Source organism: Alligator mississippiensis, chromosome 7, assembly GCF_030867095.1.
Source record: "Alligator mississippiensis isolate rAllMis1 chromosome 7, rAllMis1, whole genome shotgun sequence".
Lineage (NCBI taxonomy): Eukaryota > Metazoa > Chordata > Crocodylia > Alligatoridae > Alligator > Alligator mississippiensis.
Window position 1 is genome coordinate 16,884,915 of NC_081830.1, and position 18,389 is coordinate 16,903,303.

The following is an 18,389-nucleotide window of genomic DNA, read 5'->3' on the forward strand; positions in this document are numbered from 1 at the left end:
GTGCATAAGGCTATGTATCCAGGAACAGAATTCCCCTGGGTATGTAAGTGCCAAAAAGGTTGCATTTTATTTTGTTTCATTTCGATTATTTTAATGTCTTTTCTTTTCTCTTCTCCCCAGCCCCTCCCATCCCTCCTCCTGCTGCCTTCCTCCTGAATCACATTGATAATGGATACAGGGGAGAGTTTGGTTAGGGATGTTGGTGCTCCCACTGATACTTAGAAACCTTCTTGGCATCTGGCTGGTGGATCTTTTCCTGGGTCAAACCAGTTTCTGCACAGTTGGTCCAGAATAATTTCTTAAGATCACATTCACAAGGAGCACTGAGGTATTTGTCCTCCTCTGTGGTGCCAGGTATTGTCCCAGTCCTCGGAACAGCTGAACATATTTTACCCTAGCAAATTAGCAAATACTGCAGTGACCAAGGAGTTGATGGGACCCTTGTCTCCCCTACTTTATATATTGTGACTGTCTTGAGAGTGGGTATTTTCCTCTTTAATTTTAATTTTAATTTTATTTAGAGTGATGTGTGATATGTTACAACCTCCTCTGTTTCTCCTGATGGTCAAGGAATCGAGAAGAGAGGGATTGCTGAAAATGGCCAGCTACATTTAACAACTTCATAGAAAAATTCAATCAAAGATTTAAGCATATAAACATTAAATTAGTAGGCTACAGATGACAGGAAGTTAAATAATCTAATTTACCACTGGCTGATAGGTCTACAGTGGGTACAAACAAGTTTGTCATTTAGTCCATTGGTCCCAATGAATCCCAAAACAACTCTGAACTCCTCATTTCTTCTCGATCCAGCATACATGTTACCATGCTAAATTAAGACAGAAAAAACTATTATTTCAAAGGGATTGTAAAGCACTAAACAATTAGGATTTTTGCCCTTAATCTAAAAGCAAAACAAATCATCAGGGTACTGTAGCTATTCCTTTCTGGAAAACTATTACCAACGTATGGCTTCACTTAGTCCTCTTGGACTTGACTAATAATAGGTTTTTCCTTAATTTGTCGAAGTTCTGCTTCCACAGGACCTCTTAACAGCTGTGGTTTTAGACTACTAAGAACTAGGGGTCAGATTAAATATTCTTCTGGGCACTTTTGGACCAATTATTGTCTGCAAGTACATGGGACTGGATGCAAGTCTGTAACACTTCCATATTCCTCTTTTGCTGAGTGGGGATTCAAATGCAGAGGGTTTATTTATACCATAGTGGTGGCACGTCCAGGACAAAATGGCTCAAACACGTCCCACCCACATGGCACATTGTAAATCTGGGAGTATGCTGATGAAGCTGCTCCCAAATCCACTAACCAGAAAGGACTGGCAGGTGGCCTGAAAGGTATGCTTATGTGTGCCCTCGCCACTGAGTGTGTCTGTGGATATGGGCACACAGGGCATGGGCAAAGTGTACTGCAGCCCATCTTGTCTGGGACACATTGCTGAAACAAGGTGGTCTCTTTGCCTCAGGTAACTCAGGTTGCCATAGATGCCACTGAAACTACAGTTTGGTTCAATACTAAGTGAAGTATTTTGTTTTAATTTTCTTAAAGTGAAACCAAACACCAACTTGAAAATGTTCTTACCATGATTTTCAATGTAATAAAAAAACCCCAACTATTGTTGCTACTTGGAAATATGGAAAATTCCCAACCATCTTCATGACTAACTGGTCTGTAGTGATGAAGTTGTCCTAGCCATGTAAGAAATGTTTGCATAAGTGGAGGCAACATATATAGTCCTCAAATCAAGCCTTCACTTCTAGCCATCAACATACCTTTATGCTGTGCAACTTAAATTTACCTTTTACTGAAAGCTCTTGCCATTTCCATTCATGCATAGTAAGTGAAAAATGGTCCAAACAGTTATAAAATCAATATTCTTCACTTGTACCAAATGACACTCAACTGTAAGGGTGTTAGTGCATTTGCATTATGGGAACAGTTATACTTTGTAATGCGAGTACTGTAACATTTGCCAGTATTTCAATCATCTGTCATTCATCATGATAAAAATCAGGAGTAACAGTGTTAGAGTCAATGGATCTGATTCTCCTCACATTCAGGTCATGAAAACCAGGGGAAAAAAATCACACTGGAGTCTAGAGTTTTTAATTCCCTCTCATTAGCTACAGTGTAAATCAGAAGTAACTTCCCTGGAGCTAATGCATCTGATTTTTCTCTTACTCATCCCAAGATAAGTCAGCAATTAGACTTTGTAGCCAGATGGTGAGTGGCAAAAATACAACCATTTTTCTACTATCCCTGTGGGCATATGTACACATGCTTGAGCCAGATCACCAGGTGCTTTTAAAAGTGCCCAGCGGTGCAGCACATACATTTGTATAAATGGCAAAATGTGCATTAGTGCTGAGAAAATGGCAGTGGCATTCTCTTGAACTAAAACACACTAAAGGCATTTTAGTTCAAAAGCTCACCACCGCCATTTGCTCCATCTGCCCCAGCATCTCAGCGTTCACGAGCCACACCTCAAGGTATGTAGAAAACACCTTTAAAGCTGTGTCTATGTCCAAATCGCTGATTCTCCAAATCAGCATCGAATGTTCAGATTCAGATTCGGCCGAATTGAATCGAGGACAGTGATCTGAAACAACAAATTGAATCATTGTCCCCAGTTCAGGCTGAATACAGCTCGTTTCACACACCCCTACTGTTTATACAAACGTATGCAACACAGTGCCGGGGGCGTCCAGTCACATGCAGAGCAGATTCAATTCAGATCCAACATGCTGTATCTTTGACGCGTCAGAGCAGACAAATGTATATGTATAAATGCCCTGTTAGACCACATATTTTGCCACCTGCATGTTCTCTGTCTTCTGTGGAAGAGTGGAATTGGACCGATTTGCCACTATGCGTACGAATGCAATATAACATACAGGAAGCTCTCTAAATTAAGAGCCAGAGGGCGCAGCTACATGTGATGCTTTAATGTGAATTAGCCTAAGTTATGTGCATTAAGTGTGCATGCCTACATGTGCATGCCCTTAATGTGCATTAAAATGAGTCCCCTGACTGCCCCATCCCAGTCCCCTCCACGGCTGCCCTGCATGCCACAGCTCCAGCCCTTTAAGAAAAAAAAACATGAAACCCCACCCTGGATTTACCATTCCTGCTGGGTGGGGGGAAATCCCCACTGCCCCCTGCTGCCCCACACCAGGTGGGGGGGCTCTGCATGAGCCTCCCTAAGCCCTGAGGCCAGTGCAGGACCTTTGAGTTCTGGAGTTTTCTCAGTTTTTTTTTTTTTAAGGGACAGAGTTGGGGGGGCAGCCATGGGGGGAAAGGGGGAGCAGGGAGGGGCCAGGGGGCTTGTGCAGAGCCCCCCATGCAGGGTGGGGCAGTGAGTGGCAGTGGGGATCACCCTCCCCACCTGGCAGCACCTGGTGAGCACCTGGGCTTTTTTTTAAACTCTGGGAGCTGGGGCGGACCAAGCTGGGAGCCGGGCGGGGGGGTGGGGGGAGCAGGTGAGGTTTGGGGGGGCTGGGGGAGCAGGCAGGGGATGGAGGCTGTCAGGGGTCCCCCCATGGTCCACTTCCCCAGCCCGCAGCCCCTCCTCCCCTGCCTATAGTACTTACCAGCTCTGAGTCTGCAGCCACTGGGGACTTCCCAAATCATCAAAGCTCTCTGAATCTTTTCTGAAGATTCAGAGAACTTTGAATCAATTCAGACCTTTTAATTGGTCCTGATTCAATTCAGATTCGGAGATTCAGCCACCGAATCAGGCCAAATCTCCTCTGAATCGAATCACCACCAGAAGCTTCACACAGCCCTATTCGTCACATACATCTTCTAATATTTCTATTCCACCATTCTCAAATCTCTTTAAAACTATTAATGCATGAATACTTTTGTAATGAACCATTATTTTGGTGTTAAGTTTAAGGACTAAATCCATTTCGCTTTATGTGCCTAAGTCATGCATGCGTAGCCCATATAACTTCAGTCTTTGACAGTTATACAGAGTTTGGGATTCTGGTTCTCTCTCCAGTAATAATAATTGCTATGCTTTCACATGTGCCAGAAGTAAAATAGATAGATAGGGCACACACATCTTCTAGCCCAATAGCTTAAGAGTTAGCACACATGTCCAGGGAGTGGGAGACCTGGGTGTTAGCCCTGCTCACTGGGAAAGGGTTTGGGCATCTCTCTATGGCTTCCCACCAAAATCCTCTAACTGCCACTCCATGAGTCAGGCATTATCCCAACTCCCTTATAGCCTTCCTTTTAAAACTGGCCAATGAAAAGGAAAGAGATGGAGATTGGGCATTTTTACACATACAAGTACTGCAGATCTGGGCACTTTGAAAAGCACTCAGTGCTGCATCACTTGCAGTTGTATAAGTGGTGAAATGCATGTCAGCACTGAGAAAATGGTGGTGACACGCTTTTGAACAAAAACACATAGAAGGTGTGAATCTATGAATCTAAGGTGTTTTAGTTCAAAAGCACACTAATGCCATTTTCTGTGCACTGACATGAATTTTGCCACTTATACAACTGCACATAGCACAATGCAGTCCTCATCAGCTCATGCGCAGAGCAGACTCAATTAATTGCATCACGGGGCAAAAAGTGCATCGTGGGGCAAAAAGGTATGAGTATGAATGCCCATAGAAGATGTTTTAGTTCAAAAGTGCACCGCCGCTATTTTCTGCATGTTGATGCGCATTTCGCCACTTATACAACTGCACACAGTGCAGTGCAGCTCGCATCAGCTCATGTGCGGAGCTGACTTGATTAATCGTGTCTGCTCCAAAGCGGCAGATCTCTGGCGCATTGCAGGATAAAAAAGTATGTGTATAAATGCCCAGTATTAATGTGGGGCCTGAAGGAAGAATGTAAACCCCAGTGTGCGTGGTTTAGTGAGACAGTTGTTCCTTCCTTGGAAGGAAGAGAGCCCTCAATTCTAACCAGATGTTTTGATTGTAACAGGGCAGAAACTTTTCAAGTGCTGTTCATCTAATTTATCTCATGATTGCAAACTGCAATCAACCGTCCCATTTTCACATTCATGATTTTTCAGGGACTTAGTCAAGCAGGGTAGAATGAGATGACATTAAGTGCCTAAATCTACTTCAGTCTAAGAAGTGGGATAGAATCTGGTGCTAAGTGACTCCTTTCATCTTGACAATTTGAAACATCTTTCAAGTTCGTGCCTTTACTTCTCATTGGAATTCAATAAGTACTAAGAAAAGAACCAGGAGTCCTGTCCACGCAGTCCTCCTCTTTCCTCATTCCTTCATTTTCATCTCCCAGGTACAGAAAGGGGAGCCAGGTATCCTGAGACCTTTTCCAACTTCATCTCTGTGTCACAGCTGGTTTCTGTCCTGTCTTCCAATCAACTTTACGCACCAGAAAGCTTGCCACAGGGATTGCTCAGTTCAAACATTAATAAACATCAAAGGAAAATAAACGTAAGTGAATGTTTTAATGATTCCCTTGGAACCAGGCTGGCAGCTGTTATCGCCAAAGCCAGCAACTTTCGTGGCACCTCCAGGGGAAAAAAAACAAACAAACCTCGGGTAGATTTCAGAAACTGTGTCTTCACAGCATCAGTCAGAAATGGGATAAAATGAATGATTTCTGTAGCTGATTTTGCAGATCTGCAAGACATCGTTCATCTTTAAGAGGCAGTCAGCACTGATGTTATAAACACACCCGGTACTGTGAAGTGCATGATTATTTATCATTGCTACTGTAGTTGCTGTTTTTAACATGGTAGATACAGCTGGAGCCTGAGGATCTGCAAATTTCAAGTCTGTTTTCAAGTGTGCTGCGGCCCTGTTTTATGACCTATGGTAAGCCACTTCATTTTCTTTGCCTCCGTTTCCCTATCCATACAATCAAGATAATGCTATATGTATCTTCGGTATTTTTTTTTTAATTTATTTATTGCTAGAAAAGGTGCAAAATAAGACCTATGCACTAAGTCAGTGGAAAATAAGAAATTCATTATTAGCAGCCATTCACTGATATGGAAAATAGATGCATAATTTGTTTTCCATCTGCAAGTACAGAATGACAAAAGCAAAATGAATAGATAATCAAGAACTTTTAAAGTTGATATTAAAGTTTAAATTGTCCAAGACTAGCAATTGAAAAGCCTAGAGCAGCATTTCGCAGTATCTGGGATTAATTGAACTGAGAAAGAACTGAGAAATTATTTTTTAGATTACAAAACAACTCTGAGCAAAATTTCCAAAGCACTTGCTGTAGCTTCAGTTCATTTCAGGAAGGATGTTCTTACAGCTTACATGTTTAAAAGACACCATTCTCATCAGTAGCATAAGGAGGGGTGGGCAAGTGGGGCAGGAGCCTGGGGAGATGTCTAAGGGTGAAGGGGCACTAGAACGGGGCTATGAGAGTCCCTCCCTCTCCAGGCCCCCAAGTCACCCCATCTCCCAACACTGCACACCTTCCCTGCAGCAGCTCTGACTCCAACTCTGGCAGCAAGACGAATGGAGCATCAGTAGCTGCATCCAGTACAGGAGCAGCAGATACAGGTGTGCTGCTGTGGAAAAGGAGATGTCACTTCCTTTTTTTGCTGCTAAAAATCATTGAGGGGTTTTTTGGCTGTTCAACATATGAGTTAGTGGCCAAAAAGAAGGTGATACCACCTCCCACAGCAGTGAGCTTCTGGCTGCTTCCCTTGCACAGTGAGCTGCCACTGCCCAGGTACAGTACTGGGCAATATGGCTCTGAGCATCCTCTTTCTGACATCCCGTCTAGCACGGGTAATAAAATGTCACACGCTAATTCTTGAATCGAGTCCCTCATTCCTGTTGGAACTACAGCATATTTTCCAAAAAGTAACTACCCTTGACTTAAAGTTCTCAAAATATCTTATCTTTGCTTCTTATTCAACCTTATTTCTAGTTGCATTTGTTCAGTTTCCAACCACTGGATTCCCTTATAGACAGCTGAAAGAGTTTTAAGACCTTTTTATTTGCACAGGGCTTCAGCAGGTGTGGGTTTTTGAGCACTAAGTTTTGGAGCACAATCTGGAGAGTTTACTATATTACCTATTAATTTAGTTGAATATTTTTATCTTTCATTGATTGCAAGCTGCCCTGGGCCTCTTTTGGAGAGGGCAACATGTAAACTGAATAAATATTTAAAACATTGTTAATGGTTCCTGGAGATTATGTTTAGCATTAGAGCTTGTTAAAGAACCAAATAGTTGTTTTATACAATTTTTTAACATTTGGGGGTTTTTTTTTTCCCTTTTGAGACAATTTTGAGCAACTTCATACATATGTGTTTATAAAATATTCATCCAAATATCAAAATAATTTCAGCCTCCATTTCAGTAACTGGAAATTATTTTGTCTTATTTTGACTATGAATTGATACAAATTGTGCAAGTAGAACAGAAAGCGTTCTCATACCAGGGCAGACTCACAAATTGTAACTTTTTCTACTATTTTCAAAGCCAATTAGACAGATGACTACCAACTTTATATTCATTTTACTGGGGATTCAGCATCCAGCTCTCTTTGACAGCATCCAACTTAGTATTTATAACCCTCCTAAGTTTTTCCTAAAATACCATTTCTATAATGTATGATGCTTCACAATATTTAGCATATTTATAATCACATACACTAATAAACTAAGAGAGCAGTTTTATGTCCATATTATGAATGGGGAACTGAAGCACAGAGAGGTAAAGGATGGCATTTAAAGGTACTTACTTCTTGAACCAAATCAGTGTCAGCTTGATGTGCACCCATTTCGCTCTTCCACAGAGATTTGAAAACCTTAAGATATCTCTATAGTACAGTCACTGTGGTGTATCTTGTGTAGATTTACCCAAACTCATTTTAAATAGCCCAGCTCATGTATTGGTAAATCTGCCTGCAGCAGCTTGCAGTTACATGTGATCTGTATAATGTGTCTTAGGAGTTGAATGACCTAGTTAGGCGTGTTAGTGTGAAATCAGGAAGAAGGCAAGGCAGGGCGATGCCTTAGAGACTAACTAGTTTAGGAATACATAAGGTTTCATAGATAACAGCCTTTTTCATCCAATACCATGAATCTACTTAATCTTATTTACTTGCTTTAAGTCAGTGTCTCTCAACGTGCGGGGCATGACCCAAAAGCAGGTCACGAGAGTATGTGAAAGGGTCACAAACGGATTCTCCTTTAAAAGAGAAAAACATGGGAAAACATGTCTGAGTTGCAACATGGGCTGCTTGGGGCCTCCATACCTCCCCCCTCTACCCCATATACTGGGGGGCTGCGGCCTGTAGGTGGGGGGCAGCAGGTCAGGAGTGAGAGGCACTGGGTCAGGACTGGCCATTGATGTTTAAAAATGGGTCCTGCTACAAAAAGGTTGCAAACCACTTCTTTAAGTCACATAAAAGTTTTGGAACCTGTGCCACACCACCACAGTAATTTCCAAGCCAAGAAGATGTAATTATCGTAATGGCTCAAATCGTGGTGGACAAAGAATAAACAGCACTTAGGCGTAAATTCAGAGCTAAATTGAAAGTTAAAACATGGAAATATTTTAACTATGCTTTTTAGTGAAAGTTTTAATCAAAACAGAATGAACATAGAATGTGACATTGAATCTGATACTAGAATAATTTGTTCAGACATTGGACTAGAAGGGAAAACCTGGGTCATCAAGTTCATTCCCCTGCAGTTGCACTTACAAGGAGCCATGTGGTTTATTCTTCATTTTATAGTGATTTGCTGATCCTAACTTATGAGAAATTAATGTTTGGTGATCATGAACTGAGGTCACGAATGGCAGTCTCCATACCTTTCTATATGCAAACAGTTATGTGTCTCTAGACATTACTACTATGCAGGTATACACATATATACCTCTTAAGCCCATATCAAAGCACTTCAGCACTTCTAAAGACTGACAGCATTCCACCTAATAAAATGTCCTGTCTATAACCTATACACAATTCTTCAAAGGTAGCATTGCCAATGTATTAGATCACCAGGATAATGTTTTCTTCTAGAGGGCTATGGGAGTAGTTGACTCTGAAGGAATGGAAAGGAAAGGAAGGAAATTCCCAATCCAAATTGTGTTGTTAAAGTACATCTAAGGTTAAATTAAGGTTGGGAGTGTTAACCAGTAACTTAAGAGTAAAACAATGACAGAAATGTTTATCTTCTCACTGGTGTCCTCCCTGCAGATCCTCTTTCAGACCACTAAATGGAGCAGGAGAACCTCACCAGCACAATGAAAGAATTTGTCTTTGTAGGCCTCTCTCAGAGTCCTGAGCTGCAACATCCACTTTTCCTAGTCTTCCTCATAGTCTATGTGACAACCTGGCTTGGCAATGTCACCATCATTCTCACGGTGATCTCTGACCCTCACCTCCACATACCTATGTACTTCCTGCTGGCTAACTTGGCTTTCCTGGACCTCAGTGAGTCCTCAGTGACTGCCCCCAAGATGCTAAGGGATTTCTTAACCCCACACAAAACCATCTCATTCAATGGGTGCCTGACCCAGATGTTTTTCTTCCACTTTATAGGAGGCACTGTGGTCTTCTTCCTCATAGTGATGGCGATTGATCGTTATGTGGCTATACATAAACCATTACAGTATTTGACCATCATGAGCCGAGGTGTGTGCATGGGGATGGTGGCTGGGGCATGGCTGGGTGGCTTTGTGCATTCTGTTGTCCAGATTGCACTGATCATCCAGTTGCCCTTCTGTGGACCCAACATTTTGGACAATTTCTACTGTGAAGTCCCACAGGTTGTCAAATTGGCCTGCACAGAAACTTATATAATAGACATGCTGATAGTCTCCAACAATGGGCTGGTTGGTACAGGGGCCTTCTTCATATTGCTTACATCATACATGATCATCTTATTCAAGATAAGGACACATGTCATGGAAGGAAAGCACAAAGCCCTTTCTACTTGTGCTGCCCAGATGACAGTGGTGACATTGCATTTTGGACCCTGTATCTTCATTTATGACAGGCCTTATGAGAAGTTTGCAGCAGACAAGGCAATTTCTGTGCTGTACACAGTGGTCACCCCAATGCTGAACCCAATGATCTATACATTGAGGAACGCTGACATGAAAAACGCCATTGGGCGGTTACTGGGAAAGGTTCTGTTTTCTGTAAATAAATCAAAACATTAATTGACTTTTGCTGTATTCCATCTGCATATTTATCACAAACCAAAACCTCCAGATAAAGATAGTTGAATTTTCCGAACAAACTAGATTTCATAGGAATCAGGCATCCTAATGTGTCAGGCACTGTTGTGATTTCAGAATCAAGTAACATTAATTTTACTTTCAAGCAAGAACTGTCTCAAAAGTACTCAAGAAATTAGAATTTTTAACCAAGATCTTCAGTCATTTTAGTGTGGATCCTTATATGATCTCCACACCAAAGTATCTCAGCATTTCACAGTCCTAAATTCAGGGAATAGATGCTATTCCCATTATACAGAAAGAGAGTTTGGGAACAGAAAACCTAAGTTACTATCGCAGGCCACAGAAGGAGTATCTGAATTGAGGAAATTCAAAACTGAATGATTGGCTCGCTTTTTATATTGTAGTTTTTATCTATTCAAGAATAAATAGCTATTTTGGGCAACTTTGACCCTTGGCTACTTCTCTGGTGCAAATAATGTGTTAATCATGCCAGAAATAGCAACATGTCACATATTCATTGTATTTATGGCCCCATAAAATGGCAAACTAGCAACAAACATTCCATGAAGTGTATGTAACATCTTTGTGGCTGATTTATATGGCTCCAAAAATTGAATGTGTGGCTTTGACTGGTCTGTAGCCTGGCTGGAGGCTACCCTGGTCCTCATATTGCCAATCAGACCATCAACATTGGGATGCAGGCTTGCCAGGACCCAGCATCTTAAAGAGTCATTCCCTATGACCAGTAGTGTAGGGATGTGGCCAGGCACTCAGGGCAAAGTGGAAGCAGTGACTTCTAGCAGCCATCACATTTGCAAACATGAACACACAACAGCATGCAGCAGCTGCTGCTTTTCTGCTCTTTCCTGCCCCTGAAGTTGGCACCCAGGATGGTTGCCCTAGTGCCCCTCCCTAGCTTACAACACTGTCTGCAACCCCTGTTCTTTAAGGAGGTGGTTCCAGGTGAGTCTCAGGGCATGGGACCACTCTGGGGTCCGAGATACAGCCCTCCCCTGCCCACCTTCAGGACTGAACAGGGGAGACACCTGAGTCTGAACCAGGACCAGGGCTGCCCAGTGCTGAATCCCAATCCTCAGTGCTTTGCATTGGGATCCAAGACTGGGCAGCCCTAGATTCTGGGACTGCCCCCTGCCCAGTCAATGGGATTGGGTTAGAGACAAGTCCAGATCCCAAACCCCCCCAGATCCCCCTGCTGTGTCCCTGGAGGCAGCACCAGGTCTTGGGTCCAGGATCCTAGGTGCCTCTTTAAAAATGGGTGCACAACTGACTGCCTGCATCAGTTTAAAGAAGCACCTGGCATAAGCAGTGGGGGATGGAGGAGCTCCTTTATACCCAGCTGTATGTGCTTGGCACCTCTTTAAACAGGTGAATGAGGCTGGTTATGAGGGAGCTTTTCCCCTTCCAGCTGCATATGTCCCCTTAAAAGGTGCTTCGGGCAGGGGCACTGTAAGCCTGACATCAGGGAGCCTTTACCACCTGCAATCTCCCCAGGGCAGGGGTGGGCAAAATACGGCCCGTGGGCCAGATCTGGCCTGCCAGGCCATTCTATCCAGTCCATGGGGTCCCTAAAAAATTTAGAAAATTAATATTTATCTGCCCTTGGCTCCTGGGCAGCAAAGGCAGCTTGTGAAGCAGCCACATCTCAGCCTAGCATGGCTTGGGCTCTGGGCGAGCAGCAGCAGCAAACACTGCCTGGTGGTGGTAAGCAGGGGGAGCGGGGGAGCTGCTTTCCTCCATGCTGAGCAGCAGCTTCTGCCCAGTTGCTGCTCCCACAGCTCAGCCATGACGAGTGAGCCCGGAGCTGGCGCGGGGCCCAGGCTAGCAGTGGTGGCAGGGAATGAGCTGGTGCTCAACACAGGGGGCTTTAAGTGGCTGCAGCGCGAAGTGCTGGCCACAGGGAGTGGGGACCACTTTTCCCTCTTTCCTGCCTGCCCACTGGCCACCCTGCTCCCAAAGCCACATCCATACCCACACACGCACATCCACACATCCCCACAAACCCCCATATATAATCACTTTTGCATATATACCACAAACTCACACAAATCAGGACAAAAATATTTTTTTTAATTAATTAAAATATATTATTATAGGTGTTTGATTTTTAGTATGTAATTTGTTGGTTTTTTCCCCCTAAGATGGCAAACCCTTTTTCCCAAAGGAGTACTTCCAGGGGCAAGGGGAGGAACTTCCAGTGGCAAAGGTCAGAGGTTAGGGCTAGGACTTCCAGTCCCAAGATGATGACCAGGGGGCGGGGCACCTGTCAAGGGGTGGGGCTACCCATGCACCCCTCAACAGCTTGCCAAAATTCAGTAAGCAGCTATTCACCTGAAATAATTACTTGCCCCTGCCCCAGGGTCTGCACCTTGCCAGCTCTGCCTGTGCCTCACCTCCCCCTTGCCTCCCGTCCCACAGAATCTACCCTGCTCCAACCCAGCACATGGAGCACATGCTTGTTCTGGTCCTAGCCCAGCCCAGGTCAGTAGAAGCAGCAGTGGTGGCAACTTTGGCCTGGGCTCTGGGGCCCAGTTGGAGCTACTAGTACTGCATCAACTGTTACTAGGATAGTTATCGGAATTAACTTTTTTTATGGGTCCATCTACAAGAGACACTTACTACAGAGTAGACTAATTAGCTCCACAGTAGAGTGTCATCATCTACACATGAGGCACTATTAGGCCAGAGTAAATTAATTTACTCCTCTGCAGGATAGTACTGCCAGACACAAGTGCTATCCTGTGGTGGAGAAATGTACACCACCACAATGCACATATAGACAGTGATAGGGCTTGCTGGGGCATGAGAGTGGTACACCGTGGGGTTTACCTGCTGGCTAGCTTCACACTGGAGCATCTCCATGCCCCAGCCATCCCCTCTGCAGCACGTTGAGCAAGGGGAAGCAGCCCTGGGCTTTCAGGCTGAGCCCCTGAGCTGCCTGCCAGCTGGCCTGTGCCTCCCTGGGTCAACGTACTGTGGTCTCAGGCATGCATGAGGACACTGCACCTGGAAGCAATAAACTCTGGCATTAGCTGTGCTGGAGTTTATTGCTACATGGTAATAGCAATAAAGTTTTTTTTTCAAAGTCCCCAAAGCAAGTAAGAATCCATCCCTTCCTTCCCTTTCTCCTCACTCTGTCCCACTCGTGTTCCCTGGCAGCCCAAGGGCAGGTGGGAAGTAGGAAACCCACCTGCTGCCACTGCTGCTTGTAGCTTAGCCTAGCTCCACATGCAGCCCAGCTGCAGTGGGGCAGGAGCAGCTGTGTAGCCCCTCATCCCTGGCTCATCTGTGGATAGTGGCAGCCACAGGTGGGGAAGGGGTAGAATGGAAGTGGGGAGATGAGCATGGAGGGAAGGGAGGGGGGAGAGAAGACTCTTATCTACTTGAGGGACTTAAAAACAGTCCACAGATGCTACTCCAGTGGTTTGGTCTGCCCACCCTGATGTGTGGGGAAGGTTTGGAGTTGGGGTCAGCCACCCAGGAACACAGGTTGCTGCTTCTGCATCATCCTTTCTGAAATCCTGGTTCCACCCATAGTATCTACGTCAACTGTAATAGGATTTGGACATTAAGCTTCTTTGGATTCCTTTTAAAATTCAGCCTTGATGTTTATATTGCCTGGGGTGGGGGGTCTGCATTTGAGTTAGGTAAATTAATAAATTCTTATAATAGGTCAGAAGCATAATTATGACCATCTAGTTTGACCTTCTGCACAGCATAGCCCCCCAAATTTCATCCACTGAAATCTGCATCTAAGGCAACAACTTGTGGCTAAACTTTGGAAAGACTTCCCAGCTCAATGCAGAGATACCAAGTAGTGGGTTAGCAAGGGGCCATAGGCAAAATGTTCTTTTGCTTTATTATTGGCTGTACTGTTATGAATCTGTGCCTCATTTGCAGTCTGTATGTATCCAGCTTCACCTTCAAAACATTGGATTTTGGTTTACTTGACTGAATAACTGACATGGCATTAATGCGTTTCTTAAATTAGGATTTTTGAGTTTTTGAATCAGCTGTGTGAATCAGTGAACTTGCTCTTTCACTGAAATGTAAGACATTATATCCCAAACTCAAGGAAACCATCACCTGGCTAAAGGCAAAATTGATGGCCTTTCCATAAACATCCCTAAGCCAAACAATCTCCTCAGGCTTTCCTTGACCTCCTTGTTCCTCAGGCTGTAGATAATGGGGTTCAGCATGGGCGTGACCACCGTGTAAGAGAGAGACACCAACTTCTTACTGTTGGATGAAAGGTTGGATTTGGGGCGAAGGTGAATGATGCCAGCAGTGCTATAGAACAGAGTCACCACCACCAAGTGGGCTGCACAGGTGGAAAAGGCTTTATGTCGGCCCTCAGGTGATGGTATCTGGAGAATAGCATAGATGATATGGATATAAGAAACAGAGATGAAGAAAAAAGGAACCATCACAATTATTACAATGTCTATGACAATCACCAGCTCAAATAAGGAGGTATCTGCGCATACCAGCTTCAGCACTGGGGAAACATCACAGAAGAAATGGTTAATTTCTTTTGACCCACAGAAAGGAAAACTGAACAACCAAGAAGTGAATCCCACTGCCATTGAGACACCAGAAAGCCAACATCCTGTCACAATTTGAATACACAACCTCTTGCTCATGATGGTGGCATAGTGCAATGGGTGGCAAATGGCTACATGCCGGTCATAGGCCATGGCACCTAAGAGGAAGCATTCAGAGGTGACAAAAAGTATGACACCATTCAGCTGCAGGGCACAGGCAGAGAAAGAAATGGCTTTTCTTCCCACCAGCAAATTCACCAGCATCCTGGGGACAATGCACAGGCTGTAACAGATTTCAATCAAAGCCAGGTTTTTGAGGAAATAGTACATAGGGGTGTGCAGGACAGGGTAAATTATTGTGATTGCAATGATGAGAAAGTTCCCCATCATAGTGACCAAGAACATGAGGAGAGTCACCACAAAGAGTAAAAGCTGAAGTTTGGCAAGGTGGGAAAATCCCAGCAGGATGAAGCTGGTCACTGTGGTCTGGTTCTCCACCTTCAATTCTTCAATGTTTTCCATCTGAAGAGAGAATAAAAAACACCTTCAATGGCTTGCTGAGGTAAACGAGCTTGATGTAGGTCTAGGTTTAGGCTTTGCATTAAAGCTAGGATTTACGAAGGACCCCATTTTTGGTTGGGACCCTGGTGGTAGCTTATAGTTCAGAGTTTCATAGTAGCTAGGGTCAGGAGGGACCTGAACAGATCATCTAGCCTGACCCCCTGCCACAGGCAGGAATGAATGCTGGGTTCACAAGATCCCAGACAGGTGATCATCCAACATCCTCTTGAATTTGCCCAAGGTAGGGGCGAGGACCACTTCCCTGGGAAGTTGGTTCCAGATTTTGGCCACCCTAACTGTAAAATATTGTCTTCTGATCTCTAACCTAAACCTATTCTCCATCAGCTTATGACCATTGTCCCTCACCCCAGGTGATGCAGGGGAGAAAAGGGCTGAAATCATTGTGCCATTATCTTACACTGTATCTATAACAGAGCTGTATTGAAAGGACACATAGGAACTGATCCTGAGGAGTGTAAAACGGTAAAGCTTCCCAAGGCTAGCAAAGATGGGTTGGTTGTAGAAACACCACCTTGTTGTCCTGTAGATGAGGAGGAGCTGAGTTTTAACTTAAAAGCTGAGATTTGTCATGCACAAAGACTACACAGCATTGGTTGATTGAATATAAATTGCATATTAATTGATCATCTTCCCCCAATGCTCAGTACATAAGATAACCCAAGATAAGTAACAGGGTAACAAAGCCAGCTAATGCATCATCTAGATCAGAGGTTCCCAAACATTTTCTTATTGTGTACCCCCTTCCAGATTTACTAGCTGCCAGTTTACCCCTACCAGCATATGTTTATAACCCCCTAATGACAGTTATTATTAGAGTGAAACTTAAATTCACCATTACACAACTTCTCCTGCACACACCCCAGAGATGTATTGCATACCCGCAGGGGTACATGTGTCACAGTTTAGGAACCCCTGATCTAGGTGATCTATTATCAATAGGCCAGACGCCCAGCTGGTGCAATTCATCAGTGGAGCCTGAGAAAAAGTTAATCTGATTCTATAAAAATCAAAGGAGAACGGTCCCAGTTGTTGTAGTCCACTGGAGACCCTTGTGCTGGATGCCATTTGATACTAAAGAGTGTTACTCCTTTGAAACTATATTTGAAATGGAGGATTCGCATTTAAGCATGAAAATATACAAACATACAAAATTGCATGATGTCACATTGAACGCAGGCTTTCTGTTAATTCTGCTAGATCTGTACATAAGGGTCCAAGGAGGTGAAGGCTTTACCCAAGAAATCCCCAGCTCTAGGAACCAAACATTTGGTGATCCAGGCAAGAGAATGTGAGGAGCTGACTGCTTTAAGAAGGGAAATTTTGGGGGAAGTTGGTGCAGTCTTTCCTAGGAAATGCTACCAGAAAGTGATAAAAACAGAAGGGTGATTCTATGAAAGAAAACACTGATAACTGAAAGGTTGGATGGCAGAGGACAGAAGTAAAAGAGTGAAGGGAACTGCTGAGGATATTCTGTGACGAGTTTTCAAGAGCTCAGAGGAGAATTAGCAAGGTTTCATTCATTTGCAGCTACTGTGTCTAATAGAGGAGCTCCCTTTATGGAGCTAGGAAGACTGAAGAAAAAGCAATTATTTTCTAGGATTCTCTGGGCTAGATCACAGCAACAAGCCATTTTTGTTTTAATAAAGCATTTAAGATAGTTATAAAGTGAGGAACAGGAAAAGTTAGAAGACGGGGGAACACACACACACACACACACACACACACACACACACTTATTTTTAATATAAATTAAAGAGCTAGGACAACACTGGCATGGGCTTACATAGAATGCCATTGGGGGCATTGGTTGTAGCCGTGTTTGGGAAGTATGTGCGTAGATGATATTTCAGGGTTGACTTGTTCTCTCCGTTTCACTGAGTATGAGGTTGGAACGTTGTATAGTATTTGGTGTTGTTTCTCTGATGGTTGCTTTGTGGTCAGGAAAGTTGTTCCGGTACCAAGAATAGAATGGTATTGTAATACCTTGATGAAAGAAGGAAGAATGCAAGCAAAGGAAATTCTGCGTGGCTGTGTCTGCCCCAAGAAGTGTTGTGGACTAAACAGCAATCAGTTTTAAATGCTATTTAACTAGAGACCTGTTTTTAAACTGATTTAAGTAACTGTAAGTCCTTGCTTCAACACACACAACAGTTTAAGCTGGTTATATTGGATCACTGTGTACCTGCACGTTTACCATTAAAAGAAAAACTGATGACAAATCAAACTTAAACTGGTATGAATGTCCCCAAAGAGGCTTACACCATTTTCATAGATTTCATAGACATTAGGGCTGGAAGGGACCTCAGAAGATCGAGTCCAGCCCCCTGCCCAAAGGCATTTTAGCCAAAACCTTCCAAAAGCCCATCTTTACTTACATCAGTGCAACTTCATGTGTAGACTATGCCCCTGAGTAAAGAATGCTAAAATAATACCAGATTCAAATATTCTTTCTGAAGGCTGTGGACTAGTTTAGTTAATTCAGGTTTACAAAGCTGGAACTAAGAACAAACATTTCTTGCAAAAAGGCAAATTGGATGAGATGATGGAAAGCTGCAAACTGTTATATCCCAAAACAGACAGATCACTAATGATAAAAAAATCCTGATCCAGCATAATGATTTAGGTATACATTCAGAACAAATTAGCTTTCCAACCAAAGATGGAAAGACTATTGCTACCCAAACTGATGTGTATCTGACCATTACGATTTACATTTCTGCCTAGATATACATGATTGGTGGGGGGGGTGGTCTATTTCCTTCTTTATATTTTCACCACCATGGATGGATGACTGGGTAGAGATCTAGAAAGATAAATGCCTTCCAAACTATTGCTCCTGTACCTAACTTAGACAATACACACGCATAATGTGGGACACAGAATTTATATCTGTATGATAATGAATCTCATACTTTGTGCAGCACATAAGGGAATATTACTACCTTTTGGTACTGAAGTAGATGGGAATATTTCTGCTTTCTTCAGGAGGAACCAGAATGAGCATCAAAACAGCACAGAGAAGCAATCACATCAGAAATGCATACATACAGAGAGAGGACAGGTTC

The 18,389-nt window shown here is 43.5% G+C and overlaps 2 protein-coding genes across 2 annotated transcripts; one reads left to right on the forward strand and one right to left on the reverse strand.

Annotated features, from left to right (window-relative positions):
- Positions 1 to 9,211: 9,211 nt before the first annotated feature.
- On the forward strand, positions 9,212 to 10,159 carry LOC132251880 (olfactory receptor 4D9-like). The gene has a single exon (XM_059731800.1). The coding sequence runs from the start codon at positions 9,212 to 9,214 to the stop codon at positions 10,157 to 10,159; it is 948 nt and encodes a 315-aa protein (XP_059587783.1).
- A 4,121-nt stretch (positions 10,160 to 14,280) lies between these two features.
- On the reverse strand, positions 14,281 to 15,264 carry LOC132251881 (olfactory receptor 10A7-like). The gene has a single exon (XM_059731801.1). The coding sequence runs from the start codon at positions 15,262 to 15,264 to the stop codon at positions 14,281 to 14,283; it is 984 nt and encodes a 327-aa protein (XP_059587784.1).
- Between the last annotated feature and the right edge of the window lie 3,125 nt (positions 15,265 to 18,389).

Excerpts from the sequence above, each read along its gene's own strand:
- LOC132251880 (XM_059731800.1), top strand. The coding sequence starts at position 9,212 with ATGGAGCAGGAGAACCTCACCAGCACAATGAAAGAATTTGTCTTTGTA.
- LOC132251881 (XM_059731801.1), bottom strand. The coding sequence starts at position 15,264 with ATGGAAAACATTGAAGAATTGAAGGTGGAGAACCAGACCACAGTGACC.